The sequence below is a fragment of the Tubulanus polymorphus genome, chromosome 5 (assembly GCF_964204645.1).
Source record: "Tubulanus polymorphus chromosome 5, tnTubPoly1.2, whole genome shotgun sequence".
NCBI classification, from domain to species: Eukaryota; Metazoa; Nemertea; class Palaeonemertea; order Tubulaniformes; family Tubulanidae; genus Tubulanus; species Tubulanus polymorphus.
Genome location: NC_134029.1, coordinates 24,138,349 through 24,155,740, shown reverse-complemented (window position 1 = coordinate 24,155,740; position 17,392 = coordinate 24,138,349). Strand labels below are relative to the sequence as shown.

At 38.2% G+C, this 17,392-nt stretch overlaps 4 protein-coding genes across 5 annotated transcripts; 2 read left to right on the top strand and 2 right to left on the bottom strand.

The window, feature by feature from the left end:
* Positions 1-955: 955 nt before the first annotated feature.
* On the top strand, positions 956-4,648 carry LOC141905548 (mitochondrial import inner membrane translocase subunit TIM44-like). Its single transcript, XM_074794452.1, has 15 exons — positions 956-1,039; positions 1,187-1,306; positions 1,433-1,528; positions 1,618-1,695; positions 1,772-1,852; positions 1,946-2,095; positions 2,468-2,537; positions 2,614-2,677; positions 2,749-2,834; positions 2,924-3,016; positions 3,352-3,476; positions 3,556-3,606; positions 3,685-3,774; positions 3,849-3,959; positions 4,041-4,648. The coding sequence occupies exons 1-15, from the start codon at positions 956-958 to the stop codon at positions 4,158-4,160; spliced, it is 1,419 nt and encodes a 472-aa protein (XP_074650553.1). The 3' UTR covers positions 4,161-4,648.
* A 226-nt stretch (positions 4,649-4,874) lies between these two features.
* LOC141906349 (uncharacterized protein C9orf85 homolog) lies at positions 4,875-6,407 on the bottom strand. The gene is made up of 5 exons (XM_074795597.1): positions 6,260-6,407; positions 5,823-6,031; positions 5,419-5,532; positions 5,258-5,340; positions 4,875-5,137 (listed from the first exon to the last, which is right to left on the bottom strand). The coding sequence occupies exons 2-5, from the start codon at positions 6,029-6,031 to the stop codon at positions 4,875-4,877; spliced, it is 669 nt and encodes a 222-aa protein (XP_074651698.1). The 5' UTR covers positions 6,260-6,407.
* Positions 6,408-7,071: 664 nt separating this feature from the next.
* LOC141906159 (alpha/beta hydrolase domain-containing protein 17B-like) lies at positions 7,072-12,200 on the top strand. The gene is made up of 2 exons (XM_074795379.1): positions 7,072-7,880; positions 9,629-12,200. The coding sequence occupies exons 1-2, from the start codon at positions 7,234-7,236 to the stop codon at positions 9,846-9,848; spliced, it is 867 nt and encodes a 288-aa protein (XP_074651480.1). The 5' UTR covers positions 7,072-7,233; the 3' UTR covers positions 9,849-12,200.
* Positions 12,201-12,508: 308 nt separating this feature from the next.
* On the bottom strand, positions 12,509-17,298 carry LOC141905315 (enhancer of mRNA-decapping protein 3-like). 2 transcript variants are annotated; one of them, XM_074794153.1, is made up of 7 exons: positions 17,121-17,298; positions 16,547-16,736; positions 16,084-16,259; positions 15,332-15,688; positions 14,827-14,980; positions 14,426-14,640; positions 12,509-13,793 (listed from the first exon to the last, which is right to left on the bottom strand). In XM_074794153.1, the coding sequence occupies exons 2-7, from the start codon at positions 16,708-16,710 to the stop codon at positions 13,462-13,464; spliced, it is 1,398 nt and encodes a 465-aa protein (XP_074650254.1). In that variant the 5' UTR covers positions 16,711-16,736; positions 17,121-17,298; the 3' UTR covers positions 12,509-13,461. The 2 variants fall into 2 exon arrangements, with proteins under 2 accessions (XP_074650254.1, XP_074650255.1); XM_074794154.1 differs by having other exon boundaries at positions 16,547-16,733.
* Positions 17,299-17,392: the final 94 nt, after the last annotated feature.

Sequence of the window (17,392 nt, the reverse complement as noted above, 5' to 3'; positions counted from 1 at the left end):
ACGGCTCTTCGACGGGCACATGATAGCAAGGTGGCGCTAGCAGCTGGTCGTTTCAAAATAAGCGGCGCTGTTCGCCGTGTCTGGGCCTTAGCTTTTCAGATTGATTGCATTTGTCTTTTGATATTTGTTTTTAACAAGCTGGCTAGTGTCACATGTAACTAATTCAACAGTTTGTTCTCAGTGTGTTTGAATAATTATTGTAGGATAACTCTGATAATGTCTCCCTCATCTCATACACAGCAGAAAGCAAGGCGAGGTGCGGACCACCGAACCGTGACGACACACGTGACGTACTTCAAAAACGATTTTGAATATTGTTTGGCGGCGGGTCTCAGGTCAGTTTTAGAGACGGTGTTTAGTACCTGCATCTCCGGGGTTTATACCGAACTGTTAACTTAAAACATAGATATAATTCAAGGATAAAAAACCGGAAAACTTCCAAGACTTACCAAATTTCAATATGGCGGGTCACGACTCCACACCGGAAGTGAGGACTCGCGGATTCTCCGCGCGTCGCTGCCCCCGACGCGACAGTATGGAAGACCTGATGGGACATGCCAGTTGCTAGTTGCTAGTTGCCAATTGCCATTTGATAATTGCTCGTCCGTCCGCTAGCGCCACCTTGGTATAGACTTTTTTTATTTATTGCATCAAAGGTTGATAACCCTATAAAACCAAAGTTGGCATAATATATCGACAAAATTCAAAAATATCTTATTCAACCAGAATTATATTTCTAAAGATTCTTTTTGGATGATACCTGGACCCGGACCAGGCCAAGAGCACTGCTGACCGATCACTGAGAAATCATTCATCCGGATCATTCATTTTCGTCATCAATAACAATTGAAGTGTTGGTTATGTCTTTGACGCAATAAATTAAGAATTGAATCGAATTAGTTGGGTAGGCGCCTGTCGGGTGGCTCCGAAACATACATTGGCAATTGAATACAAAATGGCGTCTTCCACCTGTAGGCCGCCGGTACAGCGTGCCGTCCTATATTTAAGTTGTAGAATTCCTTCTAACTATCATCGTCAGGTAAAATCTGTTCTCGCTGTCAGTAAATAATAAAGCTCTAGATTTTTACCACCACATAACGTTTCATTCATTTCACAATGAATCTGAAATAATGACATTCAATCAAATCCCAACCAATTTTTAATTACGCAACTACCTTTCATTCAGCATTTAACTGCGGCAGCTCGTTCTACGCATCATTTATCATCGGCAACCAACATTAGTTCACACGATGGACACGTTTCAGCTATACCACAAAAACAACATCGGAACTTGCGATTGTATCAGGTAAACATAACAAGCAATTCGAGTAGATGAGAGTCCCTCTGCTGTAAAAAAAATATTGAGATGCTCTTTCTCTCTCTCTCTCTGGCAGCATCAGATAAAAGTTTCTCATGTTTATTTTTGTTGTAGGTTCGATACATGTCACAACAAGAACAAAGAAAAGGTTTCATTAAGGGTTTACTGGACAATATCAAACAGGAATTCAACAAGAATAAAGAAATGAAGGTGAAAATCTTCTTGCAAAAAAAGATGCTCAAATTTTCTTAAAAAAAAACAATCTGACGTTCACTGTTTTCATTGAATTCATTTTTTAGGAAAGTTTGAAAAAATTCCGAGAGGAAGCCGAGAAATTAGAACAATCGGACGCTTTGAAAGAAGTGCGAGAAAAATATGTGAGTTGAAAATCAGTGAATTACGTTTTAGAATATTCAGTGTTTGATTAAAACAATGATTGATTTTTAATTCAAGGATAAAATGGAATCCGATACGATGAAAAGTTCTGCGATTTTTAAAGAAAAAGTCGGTGTTTTTAAAGATAAACTCAGTGAGGTAAAGATCATTGCAGAACTGAATCCTGAGAAATCAATTTTATATCATCGATGATTACTTTTTAGAAACGAATGATTGCATTATTTCTTTAAGCAATTAGAAGAGGTTCAAAAGTCTGAATTTGCGAAGAAAGGTTTAGAAATTGGTCAAGATTTGGGTAAAACAGCGACCAAGGCCGCGGAGTCTATCGGTAAAACTGGAGAACGTATCACTCAAAGTGGAGCTTTTAAAACCGTCAGCGATGTGAGTAGAACTAGAGAAAATAAGGCACAGGTCCAGACTGTAGATCCACCCTGCTTCAGATCTCAGGGGTCCAGACTGTAGATCCACCCTGCTTCAGATCTCAGGGGTCCAGACTGTAGATCCACCCTGCTTCAGATCTCACGGGTCCAGACTGTAGATCCACCCTGCTTCAGATCTCAGGGGTCCAGACTGTAGATCCACCCTGCTTCAGATCTCAGGGGTCCAGACTGTAGATCCACCCTGCTTCAGATCTCAGGGGTCCAGACTGTAGATCCACCCTGCTTCAGATCTCACGGGTCCAGACTGTAGATCCACCCTGCTTCAGATCTCATCTCATTGTTTATGATTGTGTTATACATGTATTTTCTGTAGGGAGTAAAAGGAATAAAAGAAGAAATTGATGAAACAACGTTAAAAAGAGGAAGAGTTTATAAACCTCCTGGTACGTGAAAGTAGTCCCTGACGTGACGATGAATCCCATCAGCACAAACCATGTTGATCATCTTTTTATGTTTTAGTCGTTCTGAGAAAACGAAAAGAAGTTTTAGAAGGAGAGGAAATAAAACCAGTAGAAGTGAATACGTAAGTTTATGAAACCAGCAGCAGTAGCCGTTTGTCTTCATGATTTATATCGTTTATTGTTTTTCTGACAGTGAAGCTACCGGTATGGTGATGCATAAAGATTCAAAATTCTTTCAAAGTTGGCAGAATTTCAAGGATAACAATCCATATGTTCACAGTAAGTTGAGTGAATTCTAGGTCTCGTGAGCTGCGCATTTAAAACGTTATTAAAAAGAGATATTTATTTCTTGTGATATCCATTTTCAGAGGTGTTTGATTTAAAAACAAAGTACGATGAAAGTGATCATTTAATAGTGCGATTCACTCGGTCTTTCACTGATAAAGTTTCTGATTTATTCGGTAAGTTATCCACACGGAGAACAAACCTTCCCAATGTTACTGCGGTAACAGACAATATCCACCAGGTGTTGATACGAACTTCTCGCATTCGATTCCATCCACATTTCAGTTAGTGTCGAATGAACTTTCCTGTTGAATTAATCAATTAGACTTTACCTCAATCACCGAATAGAATAATGATTTTGATATGTATTTACTGTTCGTGTGATAATGTATGGATTCTGGTGCCTACAAATTCAGTTGAAAGTTGATAGATAAGGAACTCATTTAGCTGTTGTTGTGGTTCCTGGGATTTATGTAATTAAATATCAATGTATGATGATGAATTATTTCAGGTGGAATGTTCTCTAAGACTGAGATGTCCGAAGTGCTCACTGAAATCGTCAAAATGGATCCGACATTCGATAAAGAAATGTTTCTGAAAGATTGTGAATTAGATATAATACCGAATGTGTTGGAGGTGAGTTGGGAGGAAATATTGAAATAGAATTTCAGCTCCTGGTGGAATCGAGATCATGACTTTGTTTTACTGTTTGTAGAGTTTAGTGAGGGGAGACTTGGAGATATTAAAGGACTGGTGCAGTGAAGCGGTAAGTAGATCTCTGGCATGATAATAGATAATAATCTATCGCGGATCAAATGTAATTATTTTGCTATCACCGTTTCAGACGTTCAACGTACTATCGACTCCTATCAAACAAGTTCAAGCATCTAATTACACAATAGGATCTAGAGTATTGGATATTAGTAATATAGATGTAAGTTTCACGTCACTCATTGCGCTCTCTCTTCCTGTCTCAGTGTCATCCATGTTTTCAGCGTTATGTTTCAGCTCGCTGCTGGTAAAATGATGGAACAAGGTCCCGTTCTGGTGATCAGTTTTAACGCGCAGCAAATCATGGTCATTCGCAATAAAGAAGGGAAAGTAATCGAAGGTGATCCGGTAAGTGATTCTCAACAACCAATCTTCTCTCAAGTCACCGAAATGAACGCGCTTTTCAATAAATTTTGATTTCGTTTTTAGGAACAAATCCAGAAAGTGTTGTATGTTTGGGCTTTGTGTAGAGATCAGACAGAATTAGACCCGAGGGCTGCCTGGAGATTGATGGATATATCCGCTAGTTCTAGTGTACAATGGCTGTGAAAACTGTTAAAATAATAAATAGGACATATATTTATATCATGAATCCGTATTCTAAAACCCGCGCTTCAGAAACCAGTGTACCAGTTTCCGCTCATAATGACAGTTTGGATGATTATTTCCGAGGCTTTAAAGACCTAATCTCCATTGACTGTCGAAGTCGAGTTAAGTCTAGTCCTACAATCAATCAGGAAATGTGAAAGAACTAACTGATTGCGAGATCAGAATTTCTGCAGTGAGCCAGAGAGTAAGTTCACTTTTATCAGTTGTTGTTGGATGATATTTAAAACAGTTTCTATGAAGTCAAATTGGACCTTACCAGATTTTTAACGTTTGGTTGAAAATGTTGTTGATAATAAGAATATTGTGTCTGTAAGTCTACTGTATATAACTGTCTGTAATTTAGTTAATTAGTAAATGTATAATTACCAAATGAATTGATTGACATTGCTACATCATGTATTATGTCATACTGGCTGCTTTTAGAAGAATAAAACACCTGATAATCATTTCTATAAGTTGTGTTCATGTTTTGATGATGGCGGCAAAAACGATCCATCCTTTCCTCATTGTGGTCTGTGACATGATTCTATATAGCTACTGATTACCAGAGATGAATTGACTTTTTAATCATCCTCGGACTCCATTAGGACTGCATCACCACAAACCAGAGGAACTAAAAAAACATTGAGTTGTAATGATTTATGTATATATAATTCATTCACTAACAGTGTCTGCCCCTCTCCCACAGACAGTCTCTGCCCCCTGCCCACCACTAATAGGCTCTCCCCCATTAAAAGTCTCTTGCCCTTCAACGATCACATTTTCCGCTTCACATATTGACTGTTCAATTCTATCATCACTATTTTCATCCTCGTCTGATGAATCTGAAGACTGACACAAATCTGTATTTTCTTGTTCCGTTGTTTTAAGATTTTCACCAGTCAATTTACCACTTGCCTGAAGTCTCAAAAACGTCTCTACAAAACATTAATTATAATTTGCCTGAAGCCATTATTACATCTAAATTAGGTATCAACTAGAATCATCGCGACCCTTTAGAATTAACCTACAAAGCAGCTTCGATATCTTCAACTTACTTCGTTTTCGTTCGGGTAAAAGTTTCAATTCTTGCTCAAACTGTGATTGCATTCTTGCTTCTTCAGCTTCTGACGGCAGCGGTCTGAAAAAAGTATCATCATCGTTTAGTCAAACTGAACACATCCATAACAATCACTGCAGACAGATATTTGTAACTTACTCTTGAACTATTTCTTCATTCTTGCCACATTTCGCGCAAACTTCATGTTTTTTAGCACACGGTTCACAGATGATGTAATAAGCTTTCTTCACAGTCTTTTGTAAACACTTAGTACTGGAAATAGCAAAAGACGCAATTAGACAAAATTTACACTTGTTCAAATTCACAACAAAGAAAGACATCTGGATCCAGTTCAACAGTAAATGGACCTGGTTATACAGTATTTGGATTCAGTTCAGTTACTGCGGAATTAGATCAAGCTACTGTGGAACTGGATTTGGTTATTGGTCATGTTACATTAAAACCAACATTTTACTCTACTAATTAAACGATCAGAAATGAGCTAATTTTTATGTAAATAAGTCAAACATAACCATGAAATTGGGTCATTAAATAATGAATACCATTTTTTAGCTTGCGTCAGTGGTTTGTATTTCTTATATTTGATTTTCCAGTCAATGATTTCACTGCAGTGTTTGCACACTCCCGTTACAGCGAGTTCATTCAATAATTTAGTCATTTTACTCGTATCGTGTAGGTTATTTTTAAACGCTGATTTATTCTGATATTTCTGTCCACGCGTTCTTTTCGAGTTTCCTTTCTGCGAACTCATCTGAAATGAAATTACCACAATTACAAATTGCGTATGATATAAGATAAGAAAGGAAAAACCAGCATGATGTTCGAAGTATATTAATAGTACAGAGTAGAGCATTTGGAGAGAATTGAAAATGAAGAGGGCCCCGGAGAGAGACGGAGGAGAGAGAAGGTGCAGTTTGACTCTTGACTTATTGTCTGACTTTCCTGCACGGCTGCAGGGTATGGGGTGTCAGTTACGAACCTTGTTTCTTATCTAAAATGAATTTGCAGATATGAACTTCCCTTTCTATATATTAAGCTCTTCGTGGTAAGCTGATCAGAAAAGCAGGAAGGAAGGCACACGTTTCATGCATTTATTCAAAATTTTTTGGTCATGGGCGCTGACATATTGTAGGTCAGCAGTGAATAATAAATTGTGAAATAACAAATGAATTCAAAACTATTCAAAAATGTAGATACAAAAAAGGTAGAGGACGCAAAAAAATAATTTGAATGACAAAAAATGTATTGATAGCTATAGAATGCATTTTAATAAATATAAGAATTTAATTTCACTTCTCACTGACGTCATTACTCAAATAGTTCGCGGTATATGCCACGAGAAGTCTCGGAGCTGATAGGTCACGACAAACTAAAATACTAATCATTCTAGTTAGGGGCGTGAACTGGCGAATCATCATATCTCGCTTCGGATTAATGAAAGCAACGTATTTCATTCTTATCAAACCGCAACTAATACCAAAAGTAAACTTTTTCAGGAATCCGTGGTTCTCACAAACTACATTCACACATTTTGACCAGTAGACTTGAATACTAATCTAAACTTAGTTTAGAAAAAGACATTTTCTTTCTAGATCTGCGGATGAAAAATTCTTTTCTTTATGGAAATATATCTAAAACTGACTGCAAATAAATTTGACACGAGTATTTAATGTCGTCATTTCGTGTCATCTAAATGATTAGTTTGCATCTTTCTCGACGCCCGAGCCGATGACCACTCAGCGGCTGGGACCACCCGAGCACAGTTCCTACAAAGTCCACAGAAACTCATTAATCGAAAGATTCGTCATTTTCTAAATAATTTTCCGAAGCGAATTTAGCGAATTTTCAGAGTTGCGGATCCGATATTAAACAGTCACCATTGCTAACAGCAAGTATAACACATTCTCCAGTAAACGGGATCCTCCTGAACGGGATCACAAAGCCGGAGCCGAAATGAACGGCTTATCATTCAGTGAACTATGCTGTCTATTTTGCTGTCCCCCGTGTCCATCGCGAATCGCGGCGAAACTAGCATTCCTTCCACCCGAACCGACATATTCATTCATATCAGATGAGACAGGGTCGCGTTACAGTCTGCACCTGACCGACCGAGCAGAATGGCAGTACACGCAGAAAGAGCTCGATCTGATCGAGGTTTTCATGACGCGTACCGCTCGTGGTAATCGTATCGCGTGTATGTTCGTACGCTGTTCACCGCACGCGAAGTATACAATACTGTTCAGTCACGGTAACGCCGTCGATCTCGGGCAGATGAGCAGTTTCTACGTCGGACTCGGCTCGAGGATTAATTGTAATATATTTAGTTTCGATTACTCAGGTTACGGGATCAGTTCTGGTCGACCGTCCGAGAAGAATCTCTACACGGATATCGACGCGGCGTGGCAGGCTCTGCGTACTCGATACGGTATCAGCCCGGAGAATATAATACTGTATGGTCAGAGTATCGGTACGGTACCGACTATAGACCTCGCGTCCCGATACGAGGTCGGAGCTGTAGTTTTACACTCACCTCTTATGTCTGGAATGAGGGTCGCGTTCCCTGACACTAAACGCACCTGGTTCTTTGACGCGTTTCCCAGGTAAGCATCTTAACATTGAGGGAAGGAGAAGTATAAATACCAGGATCTAGTTCCAAAGTTGTGAGTTTTAGAGTTAACTCTGAACTCAGGATCTATTTCCACTGTTATGAGTTAAGAGTTAACTCGGAACTCAGGATCCTGTATCACTGTTGTGAGTTAGAGTTAACTCTGAACTCAGGATCCAGTTTTACAGTTGTGAGTTATAGAGTTAGCTCTGAACTCAGGATCCACTTCCATTGTTGTGAGTTAATAAACTATGAGTTTAAGTTCATTTTCAATGAGTCAAATCTTAACTGACAACTGTGGAGCCGGTTCCAAGGGAACAATAGCCAGATAAGGAGCCGTGTAGGGATCATCATAAGTAGCGCATGATGTTTTTCAACGAGGCTTGTAATAATATCAAGGACGGATGGAAGTCTGATAAAGGCCTATTGGTATCTGACTCGTTGGGTTCTCACTCGCATCGATATTGATTTCATAATAAATGGTACTTTTACTTAGGCATCAGTGTCTTGTGGGGAAGAAGGTTGAGTGTGTATAATGGCCTCTTGAGAGTAGGGAGTGAGGCAAGGGTGGGTGACAGTTGTTACTGTTACAGGTTGTTCTATTTGAGTGTAAGACACTTATCGATAATAGTCTGATGTGTTTGAGTCCTCAACTCCAGTAATCAACCAGTTATCAGTCTTAAACTGCCACTGTTTCAGTATTACTGTCACTCACTGTAACTGTCACTGTTACGGTAATACTGTAAATGTCATTGGTCAGTTATGGAAAAATGTATGAAATATTGATGGAATTGTTTCTGAATTGAGTTCATATTGATTGATAGTGTTCCAGCTGACTGTAGTATGTGGTTACACTGAAACTCACAGCTGTGGCGTGATATCACCTCTCTCTCCTCTCTCCCACACTCTCCCTCTCCCACTCCCTCTCCCACTCTCTCTATTGTGTTGATTGATTTCTTAATGGATGACGTTTATTAAATGATTTGACACTAATAAATGAAAGCTGGCTCCACTCCCTTTGATACTGATCCATGATACTTTAAGTATAAACCTCAAAAAAGATGTGTAAATGATAATTTAGCCGAACTGATTCTCTGATCTCTGTGGACACTGAAATTAGGGATGTTCACATTACTGAAATTAGTGATGTTTTCATGGTATTTTGGTGTCCAGACTATTGCAATTTGTAAAATTCCTAAATCAGCCATATTTGTTTTTGACACATCACTATGTACCATTACACAAAAGATCTGGTAATAGGTCTGAGTGACAATGTAGCCATTCCTCACGACGCGTAATCAGTCGGCTGGTAAATTAACAGTTGTTATACTGGTGATCAATCAAGCTTGCAAAAAAGTGCAGTTGCTCATAAGTTGGTTAAAGATAACCAGTGGATAAATACCATGAAGAAACTATGAACTTTTAATTGTCACTATATCAACTATCCACTGGTTAATACTAACCAACTTTTGAGCAACTGCAGCCCCAGGATTCCAGGAAGACATGAATGTGTGTATTAAAATACCAGATCACTCCATGGCTAAACTATTATGTGAACAGCATCATCATTAAATACAAGATGTAAAACATGCAGAATGTTTTAAGTAAATATGAACACAAGCAGCTGAATTGAGGGCGATAATATTTTTGTAACTGTTAGTAGTGTGTCAGATACCTGGTGTCTATTGATTATCAATCTCTATGGCTACGACTGATTGTTGTGTTTTTCAATTTCTATTGCAGCATCGATAAAGTACCGAAGATATCGTCACCCGTATTGGTCATACACGGAACCGAGGATGAAGTTATTGATTTTTCGCACGGGTTAGCGATATACGAACGCTGCCCGCGGACTGTCGAGCCTCTGTGGGTCGAGGGCGCCGGGCACAACGACGTCGAATTATTCGGACAATATTTGGAGCGACTTAAACAGTTCATCAGTGTCGAGCTGGCCGTTAATTGACAACTGCTGCCATCTTAAGTTCATTTCATAAACCGATATATAGTATAGATATATAACAATGTAGGACCAGGAAGAATTGTGTCCTCTTTTTCTCCAGCAGTTTTTAACATTCATTGATTAATAGTTTAATCAGGGACGGATCTACATCGTACAGTCAAGATATCGGGTGCATTTTTGTACAAGGCCTCGCAATTTATCAAATTACATACGCTATAACCTCCAGAAAGCGCTGCTATAAGACTTAGTGTCAGTTCAGAGGAATGCAGGATAAATAGACTATATATTATTATTCTTGGTGACCTTTTCTGTTGGTGCTATGGTTGGAATTCAGCTCTCGAGGATCCGCCCCTGTTATGACTGCATTTTCAATTCGTTTGATAAAAAGTTAAAGAGTAATTGGAGATTGTTGTAGAGTTATGATAATCGTTGCTCTGATGTGCGTTAATAATGAGGTCATTTAATAATGATTGTCGTCGATATGAAAATTAATATATTTGAAATTTTATCAAAGTTTTCTTCTGTTGCATTTTGATGTAGTTATTTAGGTCACTATGTTATATATACGCCTATAGAAGCATAGAGTTGGAATGCTGCAACTACCAGTATGAGAGATAATGGAATAAGTTCAGTGTCTTATTGGTTTATTACCTAATTAGTAACAAAGTCTGGCTAGTTCTACAGTTCATTGTTAGAATTTGACACTGTAGTCAAATATTCGAAAAATGAAAAATGAGTTGAAATTAGTTCATTTAACCTCAGAGTCAAGTTTTAAGTAAGGGAACTGTGAGAGAACTGTACCCAGTTCCACAGTTGTGAGTTAGGGAACTGTGGAACTCGATCCAGTACTGTGGAACTGAATTTTGTGATAATCATGAAAATAACTGAAATCACATTTGCAAATAATATTCAATAAAATGGTGTTTTTGTTCTCAGGGGTGGTGCTCTCTCTCTCCCTCTCTCTGTTAACTGTCCAAACACTATTTATTAAGTGTTGTGTCTATATATGTAATGATATTATTGTGTAATTACCCTATTCATATATAGTACATGTATATATATATATATATATAGGGCCCATATAAATATCTATAGTGTCAATGAATTATTCAATCTTGTATTATAAACAATACTGTTATTATTTGAATATCTATATCTCTAGTATATCTGTAAGCAGATTGTTGTCAGATGAGCGAGTGATGATTGATGGGTGTGGTTGCGCAGTTTATCATCTATAGGAATCATGTTTGTGATTTCTACCGACTCCCTGTCGGTCTGTTGTTGTCTAATTTCCTGTTTGTATTAACTCTCAACAATTTCAATCGTATTTTCGATATTCATTGATATATCATTCACATCACGATTCATCGTTCGGCAAATTATCAAAGTTACGTTATAAACAATGAGTTTGATTAGAATTCTACAGCTAAATCTTGTTACTATGAACTTCAGTAGTTGGTTCCATAGTCATGGCTTAGACTTAAAACCGGTCTAAGACCAACTTAGTTCTATAGCTAATCTAACAGGCCAGTCTTAAGACCACTTTTGGACTTATCCAGTATGGGTTTTAACTCGTCCTATTTGGGATGATATTCTAGGTTTGTGATAACTGATAAAACGTTATATGTGAGGTTATTGTAAAAGTGGTTCCGCTGTACGATGTATTTTGTTGTGCTTGAAGCGATTGATGTGATATTTTGACCTGTAGCCCCCTCCCTGTTTGACCTGTCTCTTACTGCCACCTCGAGCGAATCATTCTAATCATCATCTACACTCGAATACGTTGATGAGGAGCTCGGTTTTTGGTTGTATTGATTGTGCTAAGTAAAGTCCATGTGTGTTCGATGATCTCAGTGTAAAATATTCATCATTCTGTAAACAATCTGTAAATCAGTCTTAACAATTCATAACTACAATCTTTATTAACGAATTAGAATGAAACGTTTTGTATTTTAGTTGATTTTGAGTTTCAATACTTTACATGGTAGAAAATCATTGCTGACCAAAAACGCTAGAATGAATTAGCTCGGATTACGTAGATATTTGTATGCTTCATTCCACTGAACCCGAGAGTTAGTGAAAGCAACTGATTAGATTTGAAAATGTTACCGTTGCTTAAAACGCAGGAATCAAAGCAGCAATAATGACATATTCCAATACGTATATTGTTAAATAGTGCTATTTTCAAATGAAATTTTCATTTCTCTTGAATATTTGTGTTTATGGTCATTGATTGTGGTTCAATATAAGGATTATTATCAATAACTTCTTCTCATTCTTCAGTGTGTGCCGTTAATATATATATAAATATACATATATTCAATATTATTGATCAATGAAATGTATATTTGGAAAATAAATACCATTTATTAAAACTGAAGTGTTTTTCAAAAGACCAGCGATTCAGTCAAGTTACCGGGCACGCATCAGAGGAGAGGTGTTGCTCATCAACTAGTGTTCAAGGAGGTATTTTTCATTGATTGGGGTCCAATGAGACTAGTTGGGTGAGGGAACAGAGATTTTTGGTGGGGTCCGAGGGGTTTCATTTCTTCCCATCAGCTACAAGAATTTACGTGGCTGGAATCCTCGGAGGCCAGTTCTAAAAATACCGTATAAAAGAAACGAATAAATTAACAACTAAAACTGAGAAAATGTCCGTTAAAATGTAATGTTTATTTGATGCTTGCACAAATCTCATTATCACAGCTACATTTATACTATAACCACTGAACACATATCAAACATAGATTATATAAATAAACGCAGCGTCAATGAAAACCTGATGTTTCATCATCATCATCAATCATCATTCTCAGCAGAGACTACGTTATTACTGTCTAAAATGTATACATCAGATCGTTGCGCCGTTATAAAAACAAAAACCATTTTGATTGAAAAATGCGTTTAAAAAATTAAATATCATCAACACGATAAAATTGAATAAATTAAACATTGTACGCGAGGCACCGATTTATAATGTTCAGAAATACAGGCTGTCACAGAGAGACGATCAGGACCAGTTATCATCGACACTGGACCGAGTTTCACACCAGAGTTATCTACACATACGTACAGGGACCAGTTGCTGGAAAGTTGGTAAGAGTTAACCTGCGGATAAGATGACATAGTGACAATTGAAAGTGCATTGTACCCGTGGTATCTATCCACCAATTAACTCTTACCAATTATTGAGCGACTGGCTCCTGGTCTTACGTAGTCATTTGAATTCTGAGGTCGATGAAACGTGGGTTGAGAAAATACTTACGCAATTCGTCACATTACTGAAGTTCTGTCTATAGCGGAACAGAGCTGCCAAACTCTGGAAAGTGCTGTCAGTAACAAGTTGTACATTCTTCAGGGGAAAATATCATTAAAATATGAAAGAAACAGTTCAAATTGAGTAGTAATCAAGGGGGTAAAAGACACGCAGTAACAACATCTTTCACATTTCAGTACACATCAAATAAATCAGTATTTTTCTCGTGACAAAATAGTAACAAAATACTGAAAATGATCGAGTTGGCAGCTCTGGAACTTGAATTCTAATTCAATTTACTAAGTTTTAATGATTGGCTCCAAACTATGTCGACTTCAGCAGCAACGAGTTTCGCGCGTATTATTTCTTCAAATGAAGCGGAATGTAGAATTTCGAACCGAACGGCGCCATATATTTAATTCCGACCTCATTGAATATTTTATTCGGATATCCAACGTCGCAGAGGTAAACCTGACCGCAGCTATCGGTGAAACTCAACGGTAAAATAGACGTGATCGACCACTTTGTATCGATGGTCGTACCGGTCGCCGGTGGATCCAACGCTAGAACCGGAGCTTTACTCTCGTTTGACCAGTTGACCATCGCTTTATACCAGTTTTGTGTTTGATTGTGCGGCTGATCCTGACTGTCGATAGCGTTCACTATTATATCAACCGGTGTAGTCGGTAATTCTACAAATCAATTAATGAAATACCGGTAAGCGTAATTGAAATCATTGATTAATCATATTACTGGATCTAATTCTAAAGACATCCGTTCAATGTGACTGCAGTCAAAACAATTGAGAGTGAACTAATTTTAACTCTTAAATCAAAATGAAATCAGAACCATGGAAACAAGGGTCCTGTTCTACATTTGTCAGTTGAGTTAAAATTAGTTCACATCCAAAAAAGATTACCGGGTACCGGTATTCAATTTTACAGAGTGTCTTCAAACAGGGCCGTCGGAAGGAAAATTTCAGTGGGGCGGCTATTGTTTATATTGATGATCTGATAAAGTATGTGATTGCCACGTAGCTGTATTTCAAAAGGGTCTAGGGGTCCTCCCCCAAATTTTTTTTTTGATGTTCCCGAGCTCTGAGATTGATTCTGAATGAATCTGGCTATGAAAATCATGATATTCATCACGAGAGGAAAGAACATGAAAAAAAATATTTTTAGTTCAGCTGTGGCCGCTCCTGCTCCGACGGCCCTGTCAAATGAAAATCAATCAGATACATTTCCTGATTCTGGTGGCAAAAATATCGGAAATTATCGTAATTTTGACGAGCGTGGCGGAAGAGAGAGTTAGAGTGAATAGTTACCGGAGACAGTTGAAACTTTCTTGCCGTCTGAAACGTTGTATAAATGCAGTTCGTCTGCTAACGAACGAACGAGGGATGATTCGGGAATAAATACAGTCGTATTCACGCTACGATTCATTAAATGACGAGCACAATTTACAGCTTGAGCACCTTGGATATGAGAGCCGCACAGAATTACAACGCTCGGTCGCTGGTGAGAATTCTGAGGATTTAATCTGCAAATTCAAACGACAAAACAATCCTCAAACCAATCAATTCAAATACGGTCAACTTGGTGATTCAATAAGCCACATTATTGAAGTTGTCTCCAATTTGTATTTCTAATTCAATCTACTAAGCTTAAGTCATCAATATAATGATCGACGACCTTGAGATGTGACTGTATTTGACGATGTTAATACCTGTGACTCCCTCCGATTAATTGTAAAACCATTTCAGCAGTAGATCGACCCAATGCTTCCAGCTGCCTCTGAGCAACGAATCCAAATCTTTCAGCGGTTTGTTGTATTTTTACTTTCATCGAGTATGTGATACTAGGCACGACTAAACCACGGTCTGTGGAGTAGAGACAGAGATAGAGTCAAGTTGATTCAGTAACACTATCATTAGTAAATATCTGGCTCCCAGAAATTGCCTGATAGATTTCCTAAATACCTCATTAATTCGAAGGGTTCTTACAGATCAGGGAATCGAAAATTTGTTGATAGTTCCTGACAAAAAGTTCCTCGATTAAATTATCCTCAAAGGAAGCTGTTTCTTATCGAGAGGATCCATGTGCCACTCGTCACCAGCAAGAACAAACCGCCAAAATTTAAATCCCCTGAACTTTTCCCTGATTTCTAAAACATTCAGAATTCCCTGCTTCCCGTAAGAACCCTGAAGTTACTAAGCATATTGAATATTTACCAGTAACGTATTGTTTATCAGCGATGAATTGTTGCGGTATTTTAATCTGTTGATAAATCACCGGTCCCGATGGAAGCACGTTTTCGTCGCATCGATATTTCGTCGGAGCTCGTTTATCCGTGTTTCGAACGACGTCCGGTTTCATGTTATTCTCGATCTCTTCAAATATCGCTTGTTTATCGAACAGCGCGAGATTCTTCTCGAAATCAAACTCTTCTAGGAATGATTCGACCGGCGCGCTGAAACAATCATCTTTTACTTCACCTCGTTGTTTCTGCTGCTGATGTTGTCTCTGATCTATTTTTTTCGGGGTAGTCGCGCTGCGGCGAGTGGGTACTTTTTCATTGTGTTCAGATGCTAGAAATAAAAATCATGAGTGAATGATTGGCTTTGAAGTCTTGTTTGCAAATTTGAAGTCTTCTTCAGGGTGACGCCACTTTCATTTGACTTTTCCCTGCCTGTAATCTATGTTGCTTTCCCTGACTCGATCTGCTAAGAATCCACTCAATTAACACAGTCAAATACCAGTACATAAGACATAGACGGAAACTGTTCGATTTCATGCGTGATCTCACAATCTCAACAAATTTCTCTTTCACTGATTTTTAGCTCTTCTTTACAAAATTACTTAAGATCTTCTCCTGATTTCCAGGTGAGGCCAGTCTGTTCTTTATCAGTCTTGTTGATAAGATTGAAGTATTTTCGAATAGTTTGAACAGTGAACTGAAGGATGATAATGATAATTTCCGTACCTGAGTAAGAATTAGAACGACGTCTGCCGAACTCTTCTCTCCTCTCATTCTCATCTTTCTTTTTACGAGGAGTAGTAGGTTTAGTTGTACTGGTAGTTTGTGTTGGAGGAGGGTTACAGTAAGCTGACGGGACTGGTCCTGTATCTATCATATTCAAAGCTTTAATATCAGCAGCACTGAAACGAAATGAGTCTAGTATCTAAAGCTAGTGTTCCCCAACAGGTCGTAGGGGACTGTAACAATGTAATTCAGACCAACTTTATATATGATTAAACAGTTTGTTACGTCCAACACGCCCCCTCCCCCCCCCAGCAGCCATTTTTAAGTTGAACTCAACAAATGATTACACTTTTTTCGTAATTTAGTTTATCTTGATCTGATGTAGGCCTAGGAGTTAATTCTTTAATCATTTGTAGCTGGATCCAGATTCAAACTAAGGTTTATGAAATGATTAATAATTTACCTGATAGTAATTGACGGAACCTGACACGAGATTCCATTCCGATACGCTTTTATAATTGATAACGTTTGTTGTTCTTTATCGACCTGAGATACGAAGCCTTGATACGTGCCTAAAACATCTCCGCAGTCGATCGACACTGATTTACCGATATAATATTCACTCATCTTGCCCTGTGCTACTCCTGCTGCTACTGAAATATAAACATCACACTCTAAGTCGAGGCTCCTCAGGAAACTGTCATTCCACTCATTGAATTTTTTCTACATGTTTTTACTATGCTGTACTTTTGTTGGGACTTTTTATCCCCCTGCTGCCTGTGGCTCTGATCCCCACAAAGAGCCTATAAATTACGCTGTTTATATCATCTGGACGGTGTGGGGGTCAGGAAAAATAAACATCCGTTTAAGACTAATTCCTACACACAAAGAAAAAGCTGATGAGAAATGAGATTTTGACTTTCTTTTTTGGATTGTGAAAGAGAGACTGCCACACAGCAATTTAATCATGGCAATTTAACTGGTATCACCTGATTCGATTGATGATAGATCGGTTAACATTGTTTAATGAACTTTACCTGATGCCACTGATTATCGTTAATTTGAATGAGCTGAGAGATTGAATCCGTTGTGTTAGGTGTTTGACGCGTTAGCACTTTAAATATCGGTTCATAGTGTGGTTGGAGCACCCGCATGCCACAGTAGGAAAACCAGAATAATCGAGTTAGTTCACATTTTCACCGCTTGTGTTGTATATAGCAGCAGCACCTGACGGTCAAAGTCTGACAGTCGACGGTATGCCGGACTCTACAGAAAAATATTGCAATTTGTTTAACTATATTTTTATGAA